Source organism: Macadamia integrifolia, chromosome 4, assembly GCF_013358625.1.
Source record: "Macadamia integrifolia cultivar HAES 741 chromosome 4, SCU_Mint_v3, whole genome shotgun sequence".
NCBI lineage: Eukaryota > Viridiplantae > Streptophyta > Magnoliopsida > Proteales > Proteaceae > Macadamia > Macadamia integrifolia.
The window spans coordinates 11,557,245-11,574,666 of NC_056560.1; the positions used below are offsets into that span (position 1 = coordinate 11,557,245).

A 17,422-nucleotide genomic window follows, 5' to 3' on the forward strand; every position below is an offset into this window, starting at 1 on the left:
AAACTCCTCCTGAATGTACGATGGATTAGTGGTATTTGCAGACTGGATCCGAGACCATCAATTTCGAGTTGCAGTAAACCTTTTTGAGTTTCAGAACGAATTGCAAATTCAGACACTTCGATAAGAGAAAGTTAAAGAGATGTGGGAATCCATCTGTTTAACCTTAATAGCAACCGCTGGTAATAACATCGGCAAAGTGTTGCAGAAGAAAGGAACCGTCATCCTGCCTCCTCTCTCTTTCAAGTTCAAGGTTCATCTCTTTCTCTTGATTTGTTTCCATTGTTTTCTATCTTTTCACAAGATTATGGTTCACTTGTAACACTGAAAAACCTCGCATTTATTGGAATTCGAACAAATTTTCATTTATATTTGGGGACTAGGAATAGATCGTTTCCCTTGTGGTGAAAGTTCAGAGACACCTGTTCATGTCTCTCCAATGTTGGATAACCTGACTTATCTGAACATAAAACTTTATCTATTACTCTTTTAAATGTTGCACCATTGGTCTTCTTTGCACTTTGATTGAAGCGTCTCCTTGGGCATTTCATCTTTAGTCTTGTTGCTTATTTTATCTCTACATTCTTATCTCAGTTTTGCTTATGCTATGTTTTTTTGGTTACTTTCATTGAGAAAATTATGCTTCACAGGGCAGGAGTTGTCTTCTACCCATGCTATAAAATTCACCCTTCAATTCCAATGCTCTGTATCAATCAAAGAAGCACTACACTAGTTCATTCCTCTGTAATTATATGGGCTATATCATCATCAATAATGTACTAATGACTACTAAGGCCTGATTGAAGATAGCAGAAATGGTTGTTTGGGTTTATTTCTGTGACCTTTTTTATTCTTAAACATTCACTCCCATAGGTTGAGGTTGGGATTTTAACCCGTCTCTAGTATCATCAACCAGAACTATATTGTTCACAATTACCATACACCACAGCATCATATTATGTCGGCCTATCGATTCATCAGCGGTTAATGTAAAGTGATGTAGGCTCAATATAAACCTTTGTGTATGCATTTTAAAATATAGAAAGAGTAAAATAAAGAGTAGTTGTTTTCCCAATAGAATAAATAAATAGAAAAGTCCGCAATGCTTTTGTTTTTTATCATATGTAATTTCTTATTTTGGGCTAAGTTTAATGTTTAAAGTTATCCTAATGAACATGTCTGGTGAAATGAGAAAAATGAGCCCAAGCATCCCAGTACTCAGCACAAGTCAATAAGTCGCCTGGAGCCATCGGAGTTGATGTGGGAATTGAGGGCATCAAGAAACTGAAGTAGATTATTTCTTAAAGGATAGAAGCTGAAGTAGGATGTGAAGGGAAAACTTGGTTGGGTATTTTGACAAACACTGGTCGATCGAATTAGGAATTTTCAATATCACAGTTGTCAAGTAGTTGCCTAGGCATCCAAGGGCATTGGGTTTTGGTGCTTCAGCAGCTTGGGCGTGTTGTTCGGAAAGTACAATATGCTTCTCTTTTCAGAGACTAGCCATCGCAATGCCCTAGTCACATTAAAGGTACACCTACTGAAGTCAAGTTTTTCATGTGGGCTGACATCAGGATAGTATTCTCACCTTGATCACTTGAATCCAAGAGACCTCTACATTGCAAATGCATGTTATGTGTGTACCCCAACTGCAGAAACAGTGCTTTGTCTCCTTTTGGATTGTGACTCAGTTTTTGAAGTTTGAAGTTGCATTTTTTATTCTATCGGTCAAATCGGGGAGTTCCCTATGTTCTAGAATATCTGTGTTTTGGTGGAATCTGAAAGGAATATATAAGAGGGTAAGAAGATCTGGAACCTGATCCTGCCAGCCACTCTTTGGATATTGGACTTTCGGAGTAATTGTTGGGCATGCAAATACAGGGATTTTGAGGATTGTATAATTCCAGCTTCAGGGTGGATGGAGAGGTGAAGGGCCTGACGAATTTTTGGGTGACTAATTATAAAGAGTTTGTATCTTGGACAGCATGGGATGTACATCTGAATGGGTAGCTCTTATCACTAGTCTGGTGATCTTTTAGCTTTCTTCTACCCCCTCCTGTTGTTTAAGGATGTAAGTTGGTTCAGTTCCTAGTCAGTTCCGGCCTTTGGAGGTCAAGACTAGAACTGACCGATTAACTAATCAGTCCCATGTCTTAGGACCAGGACCATTAAATAATAGTCTCCAGTCTTGGGTCTTTATTCGGTTTTAGTCCGGTTCAAAACAGATTATAACACACAATCGGTTCTACAAATTAAAAAGAAAAAAAAAAATGTAAACCTGAGTAACAATAATGTGTCAGCACATAAATAGTCTTCTGAAAATAAGAAATAAAAACCACTAAACTAAGTTAACCAATTCTACAAATTCAAAATAAAAAAATTTAACCAGGTTTTTGTTTTAATGTCTGATTAGGTACCCATCTGTTATTTGGTTGGGACGCATCAGTCTGATTAGTCCAGAACTGTACCAACCAATTATCTGCTCTTTTTCAAAAGCCATGACTGAAACTGATCCACTTATTAAATGGCTGGTTGGTTCATGGTTTAATTTGTCAGTTTGGGTATTCAGTCATGGTCCGGGATTGACACCCTTATTATTTTTTTTTATGTCGGAAAGAAAATTTTATCAAAAGCCCCACTATACAAAACCCCAGAAAGAGAGGCTGTACAAATAGAAAATGAATGGTAATTCCTTAAAAATAAAATAAAAACCTACTTCCAGGCTCTTCTAATGCCAGATTTTGATGGAATTCTTACTTAGGAAAAATATTAATATTTCTAAAGATGTACCTGATAAATTAGAAAAGAATCTATGCTGCATAGGTGTTAAAACTGGGAAACTTTTGTGGGTGATGGGTCCTTAGGGCTCAGCATGAAACCCTGGCTCCATTAGGGTTAAGAATAGGCTTCCCTTCGCTACCTTTTACACTAAATACCTCTGCCTTTAAGTGATTTTTCTGGGGGCAAATAACTAAATATAATTGGAAAAGAACCAATGTAGAGTTCAACAACAGAAATGGCAACTCCCCAACCACCCAAACATACAATAAGGACAGTAAAGCCCCAACACAATACACGAGAGTCAAAGGTAAATCTCTCCTGACCACCAAATAGATCTCACAACACCTTTCAGGCTTTCCTAGCTAGTTAGCTCATCCGCCATAGTGTTGGCAGATCTAGGTATTCAAGAGAAAGACACATCTGCGAAGCAGTCAAATATTGAACATGTCTAATAAGACTGGAAAATCTGCACACGCCAGGACCATTTCTCCTGAAGCAACCAATGGGAACTCAAGTCTAGTTCTACCACAATGTTATGAAAGACTTCTCTAATAGAACTAGACAAACCAGTATACAAAGATATAAGCTCAGCTCTAACAGAATCACGCTCATCTATAGGTCCTTAATACACAAGACTCAAGAGAGATAATCCCATTACTATCTCTGATCACTATCCCAATGTCTGAAGGAACCAGGATTCTCCAGCAAGCATCTATCAAAGTTAAGCTTGACAGAAGGTGCCCATTCGTCGAGAATACCATCTGATTAGTTCATCAAGAATGCTATCTGATTAGTTCCTTCTCTGCAACACAATAGGCCAATTACGACAAAGATAGCTGCATGGGTCATACTTGGAGAGCTAGCTACTGTGCTCACAATAATTTTTCTGCAATATGATGTGGTTATCACCCGCATTCAAAATTTCAAATCGTAAATCATAGGGCCTTTGCATTAGCTCCTTCCTTGCACTATTGTCTGTATCGTCATTTAGTGAAACTTTACATTCTAATTGGTTCCATGCAAATCCCTATCTTATGGGTTGTAGTTTTGAAGTGTAGTTTTCATATTGATTTGTTTCAAAGGCGCAGGTTTTGGGATTATCTTGTATAAGAAACATTTTAAGTAATGTAAATGATCACTTAATTATTTCTTTTAGGTGGTTAGGGCATATGCATTCAACAAAGCTTGGGTCATCGGCTTTCTTATGGATATATTTGGAGCTCTCTTGATGTTGAAGGCATTATCTCAATCTCCTGTAAGTCTATTGACTCTAGTCAATTTGATTCTCTTACATATCCATTGGTTATTTTGTGTCATATTCTATATCTTGTAAAATCACTATTTTAGTTGCCATTTGATACATACCACCATTGCTCTTGTAAATATTTTTCTTTCATTAGAGGTAATGAAATATCTGTTGTTGCTGACTGGGGGAAAAGTAGAAAAGGACAAGAAGAGACAATTTTTAGAAGAAAAAAAATGTGAACATCTGCCACATGCATGTGTATGGTACAAATTTGTCAAATTGGTCGAATTTTAGGATTTCATCAGCTCAGTAGTGATAAACCATTTTAGATGAAAGTAACTGATTAGATTTGACATGTTATTTGTATTCCCATGTTGAGCAAAGTATTAGTCATTCCTGAAATGAACATATAATGTAAGATTGAATCACTTGTGGGCAATAATGTAAGATTGGTTCGCAAGTGATCCAATCCCCGGTAGGCACAAGTGAACCAATCTGACATTAATAGGTGTACCAACACTGGTTGAATGATGTCAATAAAATTGTTCCTGAGTAGCCAGGTTGTGGAATGGAGTGGGATTGTGGAGTTCAGAGTGCCAACATTTGAGAAGATTCAATTCACTGCATCGTTGGAGTGAATACGCTCTATACATAGAGATTAAGGGTGCAAATTAATTTTAATATTTTTCAATGAGATATGTGGCTGACATGGGGTGAGAGGAATGGATTAGGGAACTTGAAACAGTCTCAAATTGGTTTAAAATTATGAAACCAACTTATGGGATATAGAAAGGATGGTCAAGAGGGTTCTTATGTTGTTCTCTCCTTCAAGACCTGTTTAGTGCCATTCTTCAAGTTGAGAAAACATGAACTTCTGGTCTTAAATTTTGGGAACGTGCTTTCATTATAGTTTCCTCCAAAGCAGATAAGTCTTCTTTTTTTTTTTTTTTTTTTTTTTTTTTTTTTTTTTTTTGAAGGTGGTTTGGGGAGGTTAGAACATTCTTTCAGGATTAGCTACATGCTGTAGGGAATAACTATTAATTATGAGCGATGACCTCCTATCTACCAGAATCAGCGTGAAAGGGGTATTGTGTTAGATTCCTGAATTTATTGTTTTACTATTTATGCAGAGGCAAGAGTTCTGCAGTGTCTAATTGCATTATGGAAGGTTATTAATGCTTAACTTTGGCTTGCTATCAATATTTGGTTGTTTTCTAAATTATAAAATTCTGCAATCTTGAATGCATATTTTTTTGCTTTCCATGAACTTGGAGTGTCTGAGACTTGAATTGACATTATGATTGATTATAAATAGTTTTTGCACCTTGTTAACCTCAACCTGTGCACTTATGACAGGTATCAGTAATACAACCAGTTTCTGGCTGTGGACTTGCTATACTCTGTATCTTTTCCCATTTTTATCTGAAGGAGGTCATGAATGTTGTTGACTGGGTTGGGATTGTTATCACAGGTGTTGGCACAATAGGTAATGTAAGTCAATTTTAATTCATTTAGTTCAGTTTATAACTAAACCCATTAAAAGAATGGCCTAATTGGATCTTTATCGCATCTTTTTAGAAGAAAAACCTGACAGAATTTGTTTATTCCAGACTAAAGTAATATACTAATTTATTTTCTTAAACATTTCAATGAAAGAATGATCAGTATGGCAACCGTATAAAATAAACCATCCTCTCTCTCTCTCTCATTGCTCATACATTCATCTGATGAAGGTAGCTAGTGAAGGTCAGGTCACTATGGTATTTGCTGTTTTGAAAGCCATGTTCGTATCAGTTTCTTTTGGAAAGGATGGATCACATGTGAATCCTAGGATTGTCTATATGTTTTCTATGCTTTACTTTTTTGCGGATTTCTATGGTTTTAACACTAATTGAACTGCTTTATTATCCTTTATCATTTTTTTAGTTAAAAACATCAGGTTGTAGCTATTTCTATTGATTTTGATGAATGGAATCATATTTTTATTGTTTGTGGTGAATATTAAAAAAGAAAAAATGAAAAGAAATATAGCCATGTGATGATTGGATCTTTTTGCAGGAGTGGGTGCTGGAGGGGAGGAGCAAGAGTCTTCAGCCATATCTATTTTTCATCTACCTTTACTGGTTTTTGTTGTTGCATTCTTGTTTGTAGGTATCTTACCCTGCATGCCATATGATCTTTGTAATATTTATTTAATGTTCATCTTACTTTTCATGTCTTTTAAGAAGCGCAGTTCTTATTACCCTTGCTTATTAGGTCTTAGGTATGGAATGGAGGATTCTTTCTCTGGTCATGATGTTCAAAGCCCTTTACCAAAAGGACTGGCTCTGATCATTCGAGCTTTTGGACCATCTTCTAACATGCAAAATGACTTCAGTGTCAATATTGAACATTTCCTAGATTTAAACATGGGCAAGAATTTAAAGTATACTGATAAAGGTGAAAAAGGACTTCTTATGAACGCATGATATAGATTTATTTCCAAACAACTTTGTACTTCTTATTTGTTCACCGTATGAATGCTATTTAGAATTGAATAGGTTAATTGATGCTAAACAAGAAGAACTTCTGTCTGGCCTGCCAAATAGCATACTCTCCAATTGACCCATTGTATGATGATGGCCAAAATTACATGCTGACAATAGCAACTCCACATAATGTAGATTATTTTTTCAAAGATTAGCCATCTTTGTTAGTGGTACAGACATCTTGAAGAATACAAACATGTTAGTATTGTTTGCTTTGTGTGTTTGTGTTTGTTTTACATCTAGGACCTGATTGAACCTTGGAAATATAGGTCCTTCTTAATGGATGGCTCCACTTCTACAAACGGCAGCGAAGAAAACAGGAGTTGGTAACTTCTCTTGCTACTAGGTTTACAGCATGGCAATAAGTAGCTCTATGTTAAGCTATAATGATTTGTTACATGTCTTCAATGGTCTGATATTATGCTCTATCAAAGTTCTATATATTTTCTTAAAGTTTTTCTCCCCTACTTGTGACAATTTGCCTATTCCATGCAGATGCATTCTGAAGTTGTTGAGGAAATTATATTTGGGATGGAATCAGGCATCTTTTTTGGGTGTGACAACATTTTCACTTGTGTCCTTGCTTTGCTCAGATTATTCATGCTTTTCCAGATTTCAGTTCTCATTTTTTTATGCATTAACCATGAAACTACATGAGTATTTGCAAGGAACAAAGTCAGCCTAGATAATTTGATGAAACTTTTTTATTTCAAGTTTTTGGTTAATTTAAATATTTCAAAAATAGGTATTTTAAACTGAAAAAAGTATTGACATTAATATGCGACACTTATAATATAGATTTATTGGTTGGACATTGGAAGCCCTTGGGATGGGAGCTATGAAATGGGTATGTTAAAGCTTTGTTAAGCTTAGTTACAAATGGGCTTTGATTTAGGATGAATTAAATATTAACAGATTTTAACCTAAAATAAAAGGATTCTAAATCCACACAAGTATGCGTTTTGGATGAATGACCAATATGGTCCAGGGAGAAATAACCGAAAATTTTCATTGCAGCAACTGTGTTATTTTGGCTACCAAAACAAAATGTTTTGGATTTTTGGCAAAATGAAATGAAATTTACAACTAAGGTATAGACTGATCTTATATAAAACTTGTTCAAGCAAAGACCAAAAAACCAGAAATCCATCAGTATGTACACCTAGGTTCATTTGGAGGTTAAATTGTGGCCTGTTGATATTTTCTGCTGAGATGGAGCATTTAGCTAACATCTATTTTTCCTTGTTTCTATTTTCTGATTTCTATTGTCTTTTGTTTGTGGACTAACTCAAAATGGTTTTGCTTGTAGTACAAAATGAAATATCTTATTTAGCGTCTGTAAAACACTTTTCTTCCTTTGTCATTGTCACATTTTCAGAGAGGGTGAAGTACCTTATCAACCACTGAGAAGTGCAGGCTGTATGGGGACTTATAGACTTTGATTTGTCCTCTATGTTCCGAATTATCTTATATATATTTAAGCTCAGATCCTTGTCCAACTCTAGAAATGGAAATTTATGTTTCTGTCATTTCTTGAAACAGAAACGGCAGAAACGTTATCAAACGTGCCCCAAATCAATAGTTTTGTGTTATGCTTTTAAAGCAAATATTTTTACCCTAAAAGGTATTGGACAGTTGATCAACGACAATAGAGTGGATGAGTATTCCATAGCTATGACCATAGGTTATAGGTTTATTTAGTGTGTTATTTTTTGTATTTTGATTGGATCAATTCGGATTGGTTAGGTTGGATTAGTATCGGTTTGATCAATCCAATACCAAGTTTTCAAACACTGTCATTGTTCTTTGAAAACTTATTTTTGAACATTAATTGATAAAAATGTTTGGTTTTCTTTTGTTTTGGGCTTATGCGAACAAGTTTTGGTGTATTTCACATATAAATGAATTTTTACTCCGGTAAATGGATTAAATTATAACTGATCGAACCAAGTGGGAGAATAGAATATGGATCTTACTTGGGCTCAGTGATTGGGTTGTGAACTCTCTTAAGAGAAAACCTGGGTTCTACAATGGGCTAAGTGTGGTTGAGCATATTGGGCCATCCCAGATACCATTTGAAATTCAAATTTTGCAAAATTGTGGGAATTTCCAAAAAATCTGGGGAAAAAAAAAAATGAAAGGAAATGAAAAGTTATGGATACAGACGTCCTATCGGTTTGGAGGCTGAAATGTAAGTTTTGGAACCGATCCCAAATTTACAACTAAGGTTTGGACTCTGTATTTGTGTGTGTGACAAGTCAAATTTGAGATGTGGCCAGTGGAGCATTTTGTTCACACATTTTGGAACATCCATAGTGTAGTGGGTATCCCTTTCCTTTTATTGTGTACTTTAAATGTAGATTGATAAAAAAATGTTCTCATTTTTCGTTTCAACTCAGCTGAAAACTACATTTTTGGTAAATTTTTGAGATTTTATTGAAAAGAAATGAAACATGAGTTGGATAATGAAAATCAGTTGGGTTAATCTTCTTTGATCTTCACCGCTTCAGAGACCCTTGGCAGATTGTGCATCCTCTCTGAAAGTAGAATGATTTTCGTTTTATAGTCATCTATGTGAGAGACATTCCATATGATATATTTGAAAGATGAACCCTAATTGCTAGACCACCTCAATCATCAAACTTCCAGACCAGGGGATTGCTGGGTAGGCAGTCGAAGAACAACTTTTTCCATGTGTCTCTTTGAAATTAGAGACAAATCCTGGCATGAAACAACCACACAGTGTTATTTTTTTGTTCAAAGCTTACATACTTTCTTATTGATGTGCCATTGAATTTTATTTTTCCTAAAGATGCTAAGAGATTTAAAATCAAACTGCAGGATGGCATCTGTAATTTCCAAGATGGGATTTGTGTTTCTAGAGCAGGGTTTCTCCAAGATGTTGGTACCTGTATGCATTTCTATTAGTATATGCTGCAGTGCTACAGGATTTGTTTACCAGGTACTCCCATCTGTTGAGAGTGACAACCACTCATGTGCTATGCTTTTTACTTTGGTGATTTTTATTGAGCAAAGAATTTATCGACTTAAAAGTCAGAACAAAGAATAGAGGTTGGTGGAAAGCAGGGCCCCAATCTCAATGTCACAGAGAAACCGAACAGATTAGAATACTGATCTAATGGATGCTTTGGAATATTGCAGTGGGCTTTAGTTGTACAGGAATGTCTTTATTGGAATCATCTGACATTGAACCACCAATTACACGTATCGGCCAAAGATTCCTAGGATCTGGCTGTGTCAGCTGATCTCTAATCCCGAGTTTAAATCAAATTTCTTAAAATATGTCTGTAAAGAGAAGAGAAGAGTCCTGCGATTTGAGCAAGGGAGTCCCAATCAATTAGATTGGGGCTGCCCACCTTCATTCATTAAATAGATCAGCCATTACAATTCCTACTAGTAATAGGACAGACCTAAACAGAATAAGAAACTAATACTGGTTGCAAACTGCTAATAGAACTCAGTCCTAATGGGACTAGGAAAACCCCAAGGGAGGAATCTGCAACTTGCGCAGGACCCCTCTCCTCTCACGAGACACTTCTAACAGTGTCGATTATATTTTTTTTTAATCTGGAGATGGATGTCTTGTTTCCCTATTTGCTCAGTTCCACTCTTCCACCTTAATTGTAGACTTAAAACATGCCCTGTGAACAGACTCGAGGTTTAAAACATGGGAGAGCGATTATTGTGTCCACATGTGCTGCTGTGGCATCAATTTTGACTGGTGTGCTTGCTGGCATGCTTGCTCTGGGTGAACAATTGCCTTCTGCACCAGCAGCTCGTCTTTCACTCTTACTTGGATGGTACCTTAGTTCTTACTTTCTGTATTTTTCCTTTTACTGAATTTGTTGCATTCACCTTAAGATATTTGTGTCTTTAACACACCTGCTTATTGCTTCTTGCTTTTTCCAACCATGATTTGCATGTTTACATTCTACTACAGGCTACTTATCATTGTTGGTGTTATACTTCTTGTGAGCTCAACGCGGTTGGTGCGACATCTTCCACGACCATGGCGACGTTCTACACGCGGCAATTCTAGGCAATTGGGGTCAGTCCGAGCCAGGGATTCAAACCCAAATGCTGTCATTCAGGCAACCACATTGCATCATTTGTTGACATCTCCAGCCAAAGAGAAGGCCTGAAATTAGAGCTGATAAAAGCAAATATCATTCTGCTTCTTTTGTTTGGTGGTACGTGAGTGTGCAGATTTGATATGTGTGAATAGCAGTCAACCTTTCTGGCAGGTTAGAGTCATGTAGCTTTTTAAACCATTCCGCAAGGAACGTCATTCTAATGTATGTTATCATTAGCCCTTTGCCTCAGAAGTAGATAATTGTTGATTTCTCATTACATATTAGGTAATCTATGCAGAGCGTTACTGATTGCACACTTTGAATAGGTAAATCGAAAACCAAATCATGTAATGTATCGGTGACCTATTACCTAACTAATATATTTAAGGGGATGATGTGCATTGTTCCTATAGAAAGAGTTGACAGATTTTAAGGCCTTTGGTCTAGCTATCATCCATGACTAGAGCTGAAGATGGCAACTTTGAAGCCCAAGAGATGTCTACTTCAATCAAATAGAGACTTGGAATGCTAGTTTAAACATTTATTTGGATAGATTTACCTCAAAACTTCTAAGCATATTTGATCACTCCAGTACAGAGTAAGATGAAGTTATAGGAAATTTGATTGGAGTCAATTCTCCCTGATCAGAAGATGGAAGTTCCAGGTATTAAGTAGCTTATTTGGACTACTAAAAATAAGTTAATTGCATGAAACCATTTTATCGCTCATTATTGGTCTACTCCATATCACTTGTTCAGAGAATTTTCTCCCTAAATTTATCTACAAACCTACCCTCTCACCCCAAAATTTTGAAATGCCCCTCAACCCTTGCACCAACCATGTTGCTGCTCGGGCTTTTGGTTCATACTTCGGAAACCCAACCCATCAGGCCGGCCACTTTAGCATATAGAGCAATAGAGCATAAAAAATCCTCATTGCCTGGGACCGATACAGGGCTTCAGTGCGTGGTATGGGCACGGGTATTGGTCGCCATCGATACTTGTACCTATATGGATTGGCTGTATCAGGCCGGTCAGGACCGTTTGCCCGTCAAAATATCGATCTTGAGGGTTTTTTGGAGTATTTTGCCCTCCCCTATTTTGATACCTAAAACCATGGTCTGATATACAGCAGTGTGAGGGTTTTGAGGCTAATGATCATTGTTATCAGAGAGGTATTACTGTGAAGGGGTGTGGAATATGCTGTTGTGGGTTTACAAGGTTTTGGCCTTCTGGGTTTTATGTTAATCATTTCCCTGTGTTGAAGGGTTTTTTAATGTTTCTGCTATATAAATCATTTTTCAGTTATCAAATAAAAATGGGCAGCTTGGACATTTTGTCCTTTCAATGCCCGGGATTTTGAGATTCAGGATCAGTTTATGAAAAAACAGGGGATCTCCATTGTCCCCATTTTATGAAAATGAAAGACCCTTATTTGGTCTTGGGAAAGCCTTGACAGTGCAATTTCATTTTCATGTGGACTTTTTTATTAGGGGAAAGTTTTCTTGCATGTTTCTTATTCTTAGGAGGTCTTTCTCCATTAGCAGATTTTTTTTTTCTGAAAGACTCCATCTATTCTGGTGTAGATGGTAGGCAAGACTTTAGTTTCGGTTGTAATTGAACTCCTTACGAGCGATCTATATACTATTATCTAAGAGATTTGGTACAGATTTGGTTTGACAAAATGGTATTTCCTAGGTTAGGTATGGTACTGGTATTTAAGACAAATTGCTGGTATGTACTAAACTGTACTGAAATATCGAAATCATAACGATTGCATATCAAATTACGACTACATATAGGTGTAAAATTGGAAAAAATATTGTACCATTTAATTCACTATTTATTTATACCGAATTTAAACTGTATCAATATTGAAATATAGGAATTTTCTTGGTAAAGCACAAGTTTGGTCCTTGGTCTGTTGTACCGTACCAATTGATACCCCTGAAACTAGAAGAAGCCTTTGACAATGGTTGAAGGAGAATTCAATCTATGTTATTACAACAACAATCAAAATCTTATCTCAACTTAATGGGGCCAGTTACATGGGGATACCAAGCAAGGATGAACGTAAGGATTCGTGCAAAAAGATTAACGGGTTATGGTTAATCATAATAAGTGCCGGTTATCAACCTAATGCACAACTACAAATCAGCCATAGACTTATAACGACAGACTATAATAAGGTAGCGGCCGTCTACTTGACGTACCTTCTCTCTTGTTTTGAATACTTTTGACCCCATTTGTGGTACCTTTGTCCAGGACAGACATTGGTGTGTCTCACACTTGTCTCGTGGAAAACCCTCTCTCTTTCGTTAATCAATTGAGGTGGCCCAATAAGATAGACCAAGGTGGCAAGGTCCACCACCACCCCTGGTTAATGGCTAGTGGTGAGCGGGGAGATGTTTATCAGTAGTGAATGGAATTAAAACCTTGAGCCATTGATGAAGACGATGGATGCCAATGACCCTCTCAACAATAACGGTCAATGCTGCCCATGAGAAGGTCATTATTTAGCCCCCAAGTACCATGGAATTGACCGACCAAACAAGTAGAGAACCCTACCACCTTCAATTCCATGGTGGGCTTGACACATTTCAGTGTCTCACATGAGACTATTCCTCTCCTGCACAGTAGAGGCAGCAGCTCAGATCCAAAGCCCTGGAACTTTGGTATCAGTGAAGAGTTGAAATTCAGCTATTGCATTGCAGATCCATCTCACCACATGCTGGAAGCTACTATTAGTGATAGATTTTCACCCTTTTATGAGAGCTACACTCTATATGACTAGAGGATAGTGTCTCAACTAACCATCCTTTGGTGCTTTACATATCTATCCAAAAAAAAAAAAAAAAAAAAAGTAACCAAAATCAACTGTATGTAGGAAAGCAACACAGAAATATTATCAAAGTCCATTTGGCAGTAGAAATGCAATCCCATTTAAATAAAAATTTTATACACAAATTGAACAAAAAAATAATTAACATCAAAACGGTAAATAGAAAATAACACCGACAAAGAAGGATGTCAAGGTGGATTTAGTGGCCCTGTGTACCCACCCTATTGCTCCAACTGCCAACTATTATGCGGCGCAACATGTTCGTGGGTTGGGATATATTGCTGCAAATTAGAAAGCAGAAGAATCACAATCAAGACACATATTTGAAATAGAATCATTCAACAAAAAATGAGTAAGTAGGTCATTAATCACCTCCATTATTACAAGTAGTTCTTTTGCAGTAGGAGCTGATACAATTATTTGCCGAGCAGCTGGGTTAATGAAACCTTCCTGAACACCATTGTCAAATAATGCAAGCAAAGAATTGTAGTAGCCATCAACATTTAATAAGCCAATCTGTCAACACATATTACCAAACCATTACATCAATTAGTTTTACCATACCAACCCTTACACCCTATCTCCCAACCCAATCCAAAATGTTCTTGAGACAAAATGTTGGTGCTCTACTGGTTTATTGTGAATTCCAAGCTGTGACCATGTTATCATCTCAAGCAATTCTTCCGTGGTTCCATATCCTCCTAAAATAGTTCAACATATTATCAAGAAAATTTGGAGAAGACTACATAAAATGTATCTGGAAGTAGACATACTTTTATGTTCCAAGATCAAACTGTACAGATTCTTGCCAAAAAGAACAGAACAAACATAACCTTGAGCAGTTTACAGTTCACCTTCATATTGTATTTGAAAAGAAGGAACTATTTGTTGCTTACCAGGAATAGCAATAAAGGCATCAGCTTGTCGGGCCATCTCGGCTTTACGCTCATGCATGTCTGAAACAGTTCTCACTTCTCCCACTGTTTCTCCAGATATCTGTCAAGGACTCAATATAATCCAGTTTACTACTCAAAAACTTCTCATTATTCAAACCAATGCTTCTGGTTGCATTCAAGATTGAAGTCAGTCTAGGAGACCAGCTAATATAAGTTTCAGAGTGATCGGAACTTTATGACTTAGACATTAACAGATAAAACTACAGAGCATAGTAGTGGCAACACCAAAGATCATCTTTTAAAGGGCCAGATTCAAAGAGGGGGGGGGGCGAGGGGGGAATGTATGGTATGCTACATGACCCTCGTCAAGAACAGCTCTATAGTGCACTTCTCTGAGTTTTGATGAAGTAGAAGAGCCTTCTGTTGCAGCCTTTCAGTTTTTGTGAACTTTAACAGTGTTGACTTGCCTCAGAAGAATCAAACTAGATCCCCTTAAGTTAATCTATAATGCTTCAGGCAGTTTAAGAGATACTAATAGGTGGAAATCAGTTAAGTATAGAATAGGAGCACAAATACCTCAAGAGGCATGAGTGCAACTGGAATGACCCTCCATAAACAGAAACAGTAGTTAATACATGAACCAGACTAGAAAAAATCTCCCCACCACCCCCACACACACCACCACCCCCCCCCCCCCAAAAAAAAAAAAAAAAAAAAACACGAAGGGAAAAATCTTAATCGCCGGGCCTGTTCTCTACTCACCCAAGAACATGGCAACCTCCATCATAAACTCTGAGAAATCAAACCCATCAACCCAACACTGCCTCCTCCATACACCAAATCTATCCTCCTCTTCACCTGTTATCCATAGTCCAATAAAGTAAAATAATCAAACCAGTCTATATAACTAGTTCCTAGAATCCGACAGTTACATTCTAGGAAAGGAAAAGGAGAAAGTAAAATAGAGCAAATAACCATTACTCAGGACGTCAGAATCAATCAAGAATGCATAACCAAACCCATGAAGTGGCAGAGAAAACAAAAACCCATGAAGGAAAAATAGCAATCTCAATCAAAGGATGAATATTCCTCATTAGAAAAAGAAATAGAAACAGAAAAGAATAGGGAAACCAACCAGTTCATTTCCCAACTCAAGAGCAGCATCGCTGAAGAGTTTTCTATTGCCAGAGCTGCTCCCGCAGAAGACACAGACTCTTTTAAATTTTCTCCGTGTATTGCCTTCTATTTGCAGGATTTCAAAAGCTTCCATTCAATTAAAACCCATGAGAAACAGAGAAATCTTTCACTACCTTAAAAAAGTAAAACATAACAAAACAAATAGAGAAAAGAGTGATTGAGTGAATACGAAACCTGCCCTCAAAAGACGATCCAAGTTCCACCTGAATCGGAAGATTTCAGAGACTGGAACCTCCTATTATATACTTCTGAGAGGAGAAAAGAAACATGAGAATGCCACATTCACTATTTGACTTTCAAATCATAGTCTTCTTGTCGCCCTTAAGATTTAAAAAAACGAAAGCAACAAAAATTTAACTTTTCTGTTTAATTTTTTTTGGGTTTTCTTAGTCAAATCGATGCTGCATTTGAGGCTCCACTGGATCAGTAGAGCCGGCGAAAGAAACAGGACACACCACACTGGAATCTGGATCGGTGCCATGGGTGTCAAAAGTTCAGCCAACAGGTCGGCCGGCTGAAAACAACCGGTTCAATTCAGACTGAATCAAATTTATCGGTTTGATTTCATATTGAGATTTTGTAGAATCAGAAGAAACCAAACTGGACTAACCAAATGCACAGACCGAAACTAAATATTGGACCAAACCTGATTAAAACCGAGGAACCAGACCTATAGCAACCCGATAAGAAACCGAAAATCCAATAATGACTTGATTCAATTCGCCGGGTCTCATTTCTTACACCCCTAGGTTCACCACTTCATGGAGAGGCAAATGACTTGAGCAATCACGGATGAAACCCCTTAATTTTGCTTGACATGGTCCCCTGATTTGGCTACATTTTTTGGGTAATCAAGAGTTCCTCATGAATTGGCTAAATTGTTATCATCTTTGAATGAATAGTTAACCTACTACATCTGGCTGGATCATGGATGACTTTGCTTCCAGGGTTTGACTCAGCCATGTAATGTTGCTCTGTTTTGTCTTGTTTTGGCCTCTAAAGATGAGTGAAAGAACCTGTTTATCAGAAATGACATATGTACACCTTGAAAGAGATAAGTACAAGAATTAAAGTTTACTGAGTGAGACATAGGAGTTGTGCTGCATGCCTTGGCTAATGAAAATGCGCGAGAAGCTATCCACCAGGGGGAATGGTGGTCATTTCACAACCGTTTCTAAGCGTAGTCCCTACGTCCCAACCAGAAAACATTCCCCCTAAGTATTATTATCTCATGGATGAAACCTATTTTGTAGGGTTTTTTTTTTTTTTAATTAACTCATACGTAGAATTCTTGTCTTTTTGGTATTTTAGGAAGAAGGTAACTAATTCAAATCCCCTATACAGGAGCTTCACCAAGAAAATAAAACAATTTGATGAGCTGATCTGTTCTCTCTCTCTCTTCCTCTTCTTTCCCAATTTCCACTCCTCAAACCAGGCAATCTGTTTCGGATAACAAGAGAAACAACCAGAACCAGAAGAACCCATTTCATTCTCGAATCTTCAGCTTCTCTTGCTAATCACCAATCGATCAAAACAATTAGATAGAGAAGAAAGAAATATAAATCAATCAACAACAATGGGAAGAAGGATTCCCTCAGAGGTGGATCCTTTAATCCATCCAGCACTCTCTCTTTCTCTTTTTGCAGCATGGATAGCTGCAACAATGGCTATATTCGCAGCCCTTTGTGGTTTTAAATCCAGAAAATCCCCTCCACAGCAATCCTCACCTTCCTCCTCACCTAGAACAGGGCATAACTCCCCTGTACGTCCCACAACCACTGCTACAGATTCACCAAAAACAACCACAACAGTAGCAGACATGGCAGAAACTCCAGAGGAACC

At 37.3% G+C, this 17,422-nt stretch overlaps 2 protein-coding genes across 3 annotated transcripts; one reads left to right on the top strand and one right to left on the bottom strand.

Annotated features, from left to right (window-relative positions):
* On the top strand, window positions 1–10,895 carry LOC122077033 (probable magnesium transporter NIPA9). Of its 2 annotated transcripts, XM_042642773.1 has the most exons (9): window positions 2–250; window positions 3,935–4,033; window positions 5,381–5,510; window positions 6,083–6,171; window positions 6,822–6,878; window positions 7,048–7,106; window positions 9,394–9,514; window positions 10,225–10,373; window positions 10,514–10,895. In XM_042642773.1, exons 1-9 carry the CDS (start codon window positions 140–142, stop codon window positions 10,713–10,715), a joined length of 1,017 nt encoding a protein of 338 aa, XP_042498707.1. In that variant the 5' UTR covers window positions 2–139; the 3' UTR covers window positions 10,716–10,895. The 2 variants fall into 2 exon arrangements, with proteins under 2 accessions (XP_042498708.1, XP_042498707.1); XM_042642774.1 differs by lacking the exon at window positions 7,048–7,106 and having other exon boundaries at window positions 1–250; window positions 5,381–5,515.
* A 2,683-nt stretch (window positions 10,896–13,578) lies between these two features.
* On the bottom strand, window positions 13,579–16,715 carry LOC122077385 (cytokinin riboside 5'-monophosphate phosphoribohydrolase LOG8-like). The gene is given in 8 exon segments (XM_042643326.1): window positions 13,579–13,768; window positions 13,860–14,003; window positions 14,118–14,188; window positions 14,384–14,483; window positions 14,960–14,990; window positions 15,146–15,178; window positions 15,180–15,241; window positions 15,519–16,715. Coding segments are annotated over 8 exon segments (636 nt in total). The 5' UTR covers window positions 15,654–16,715; the 3' UTR covers window positions 13,579–13,708.
* Between the last annotated feature and the right edge of the window lie 707 nt (window positions 16,716–17,422).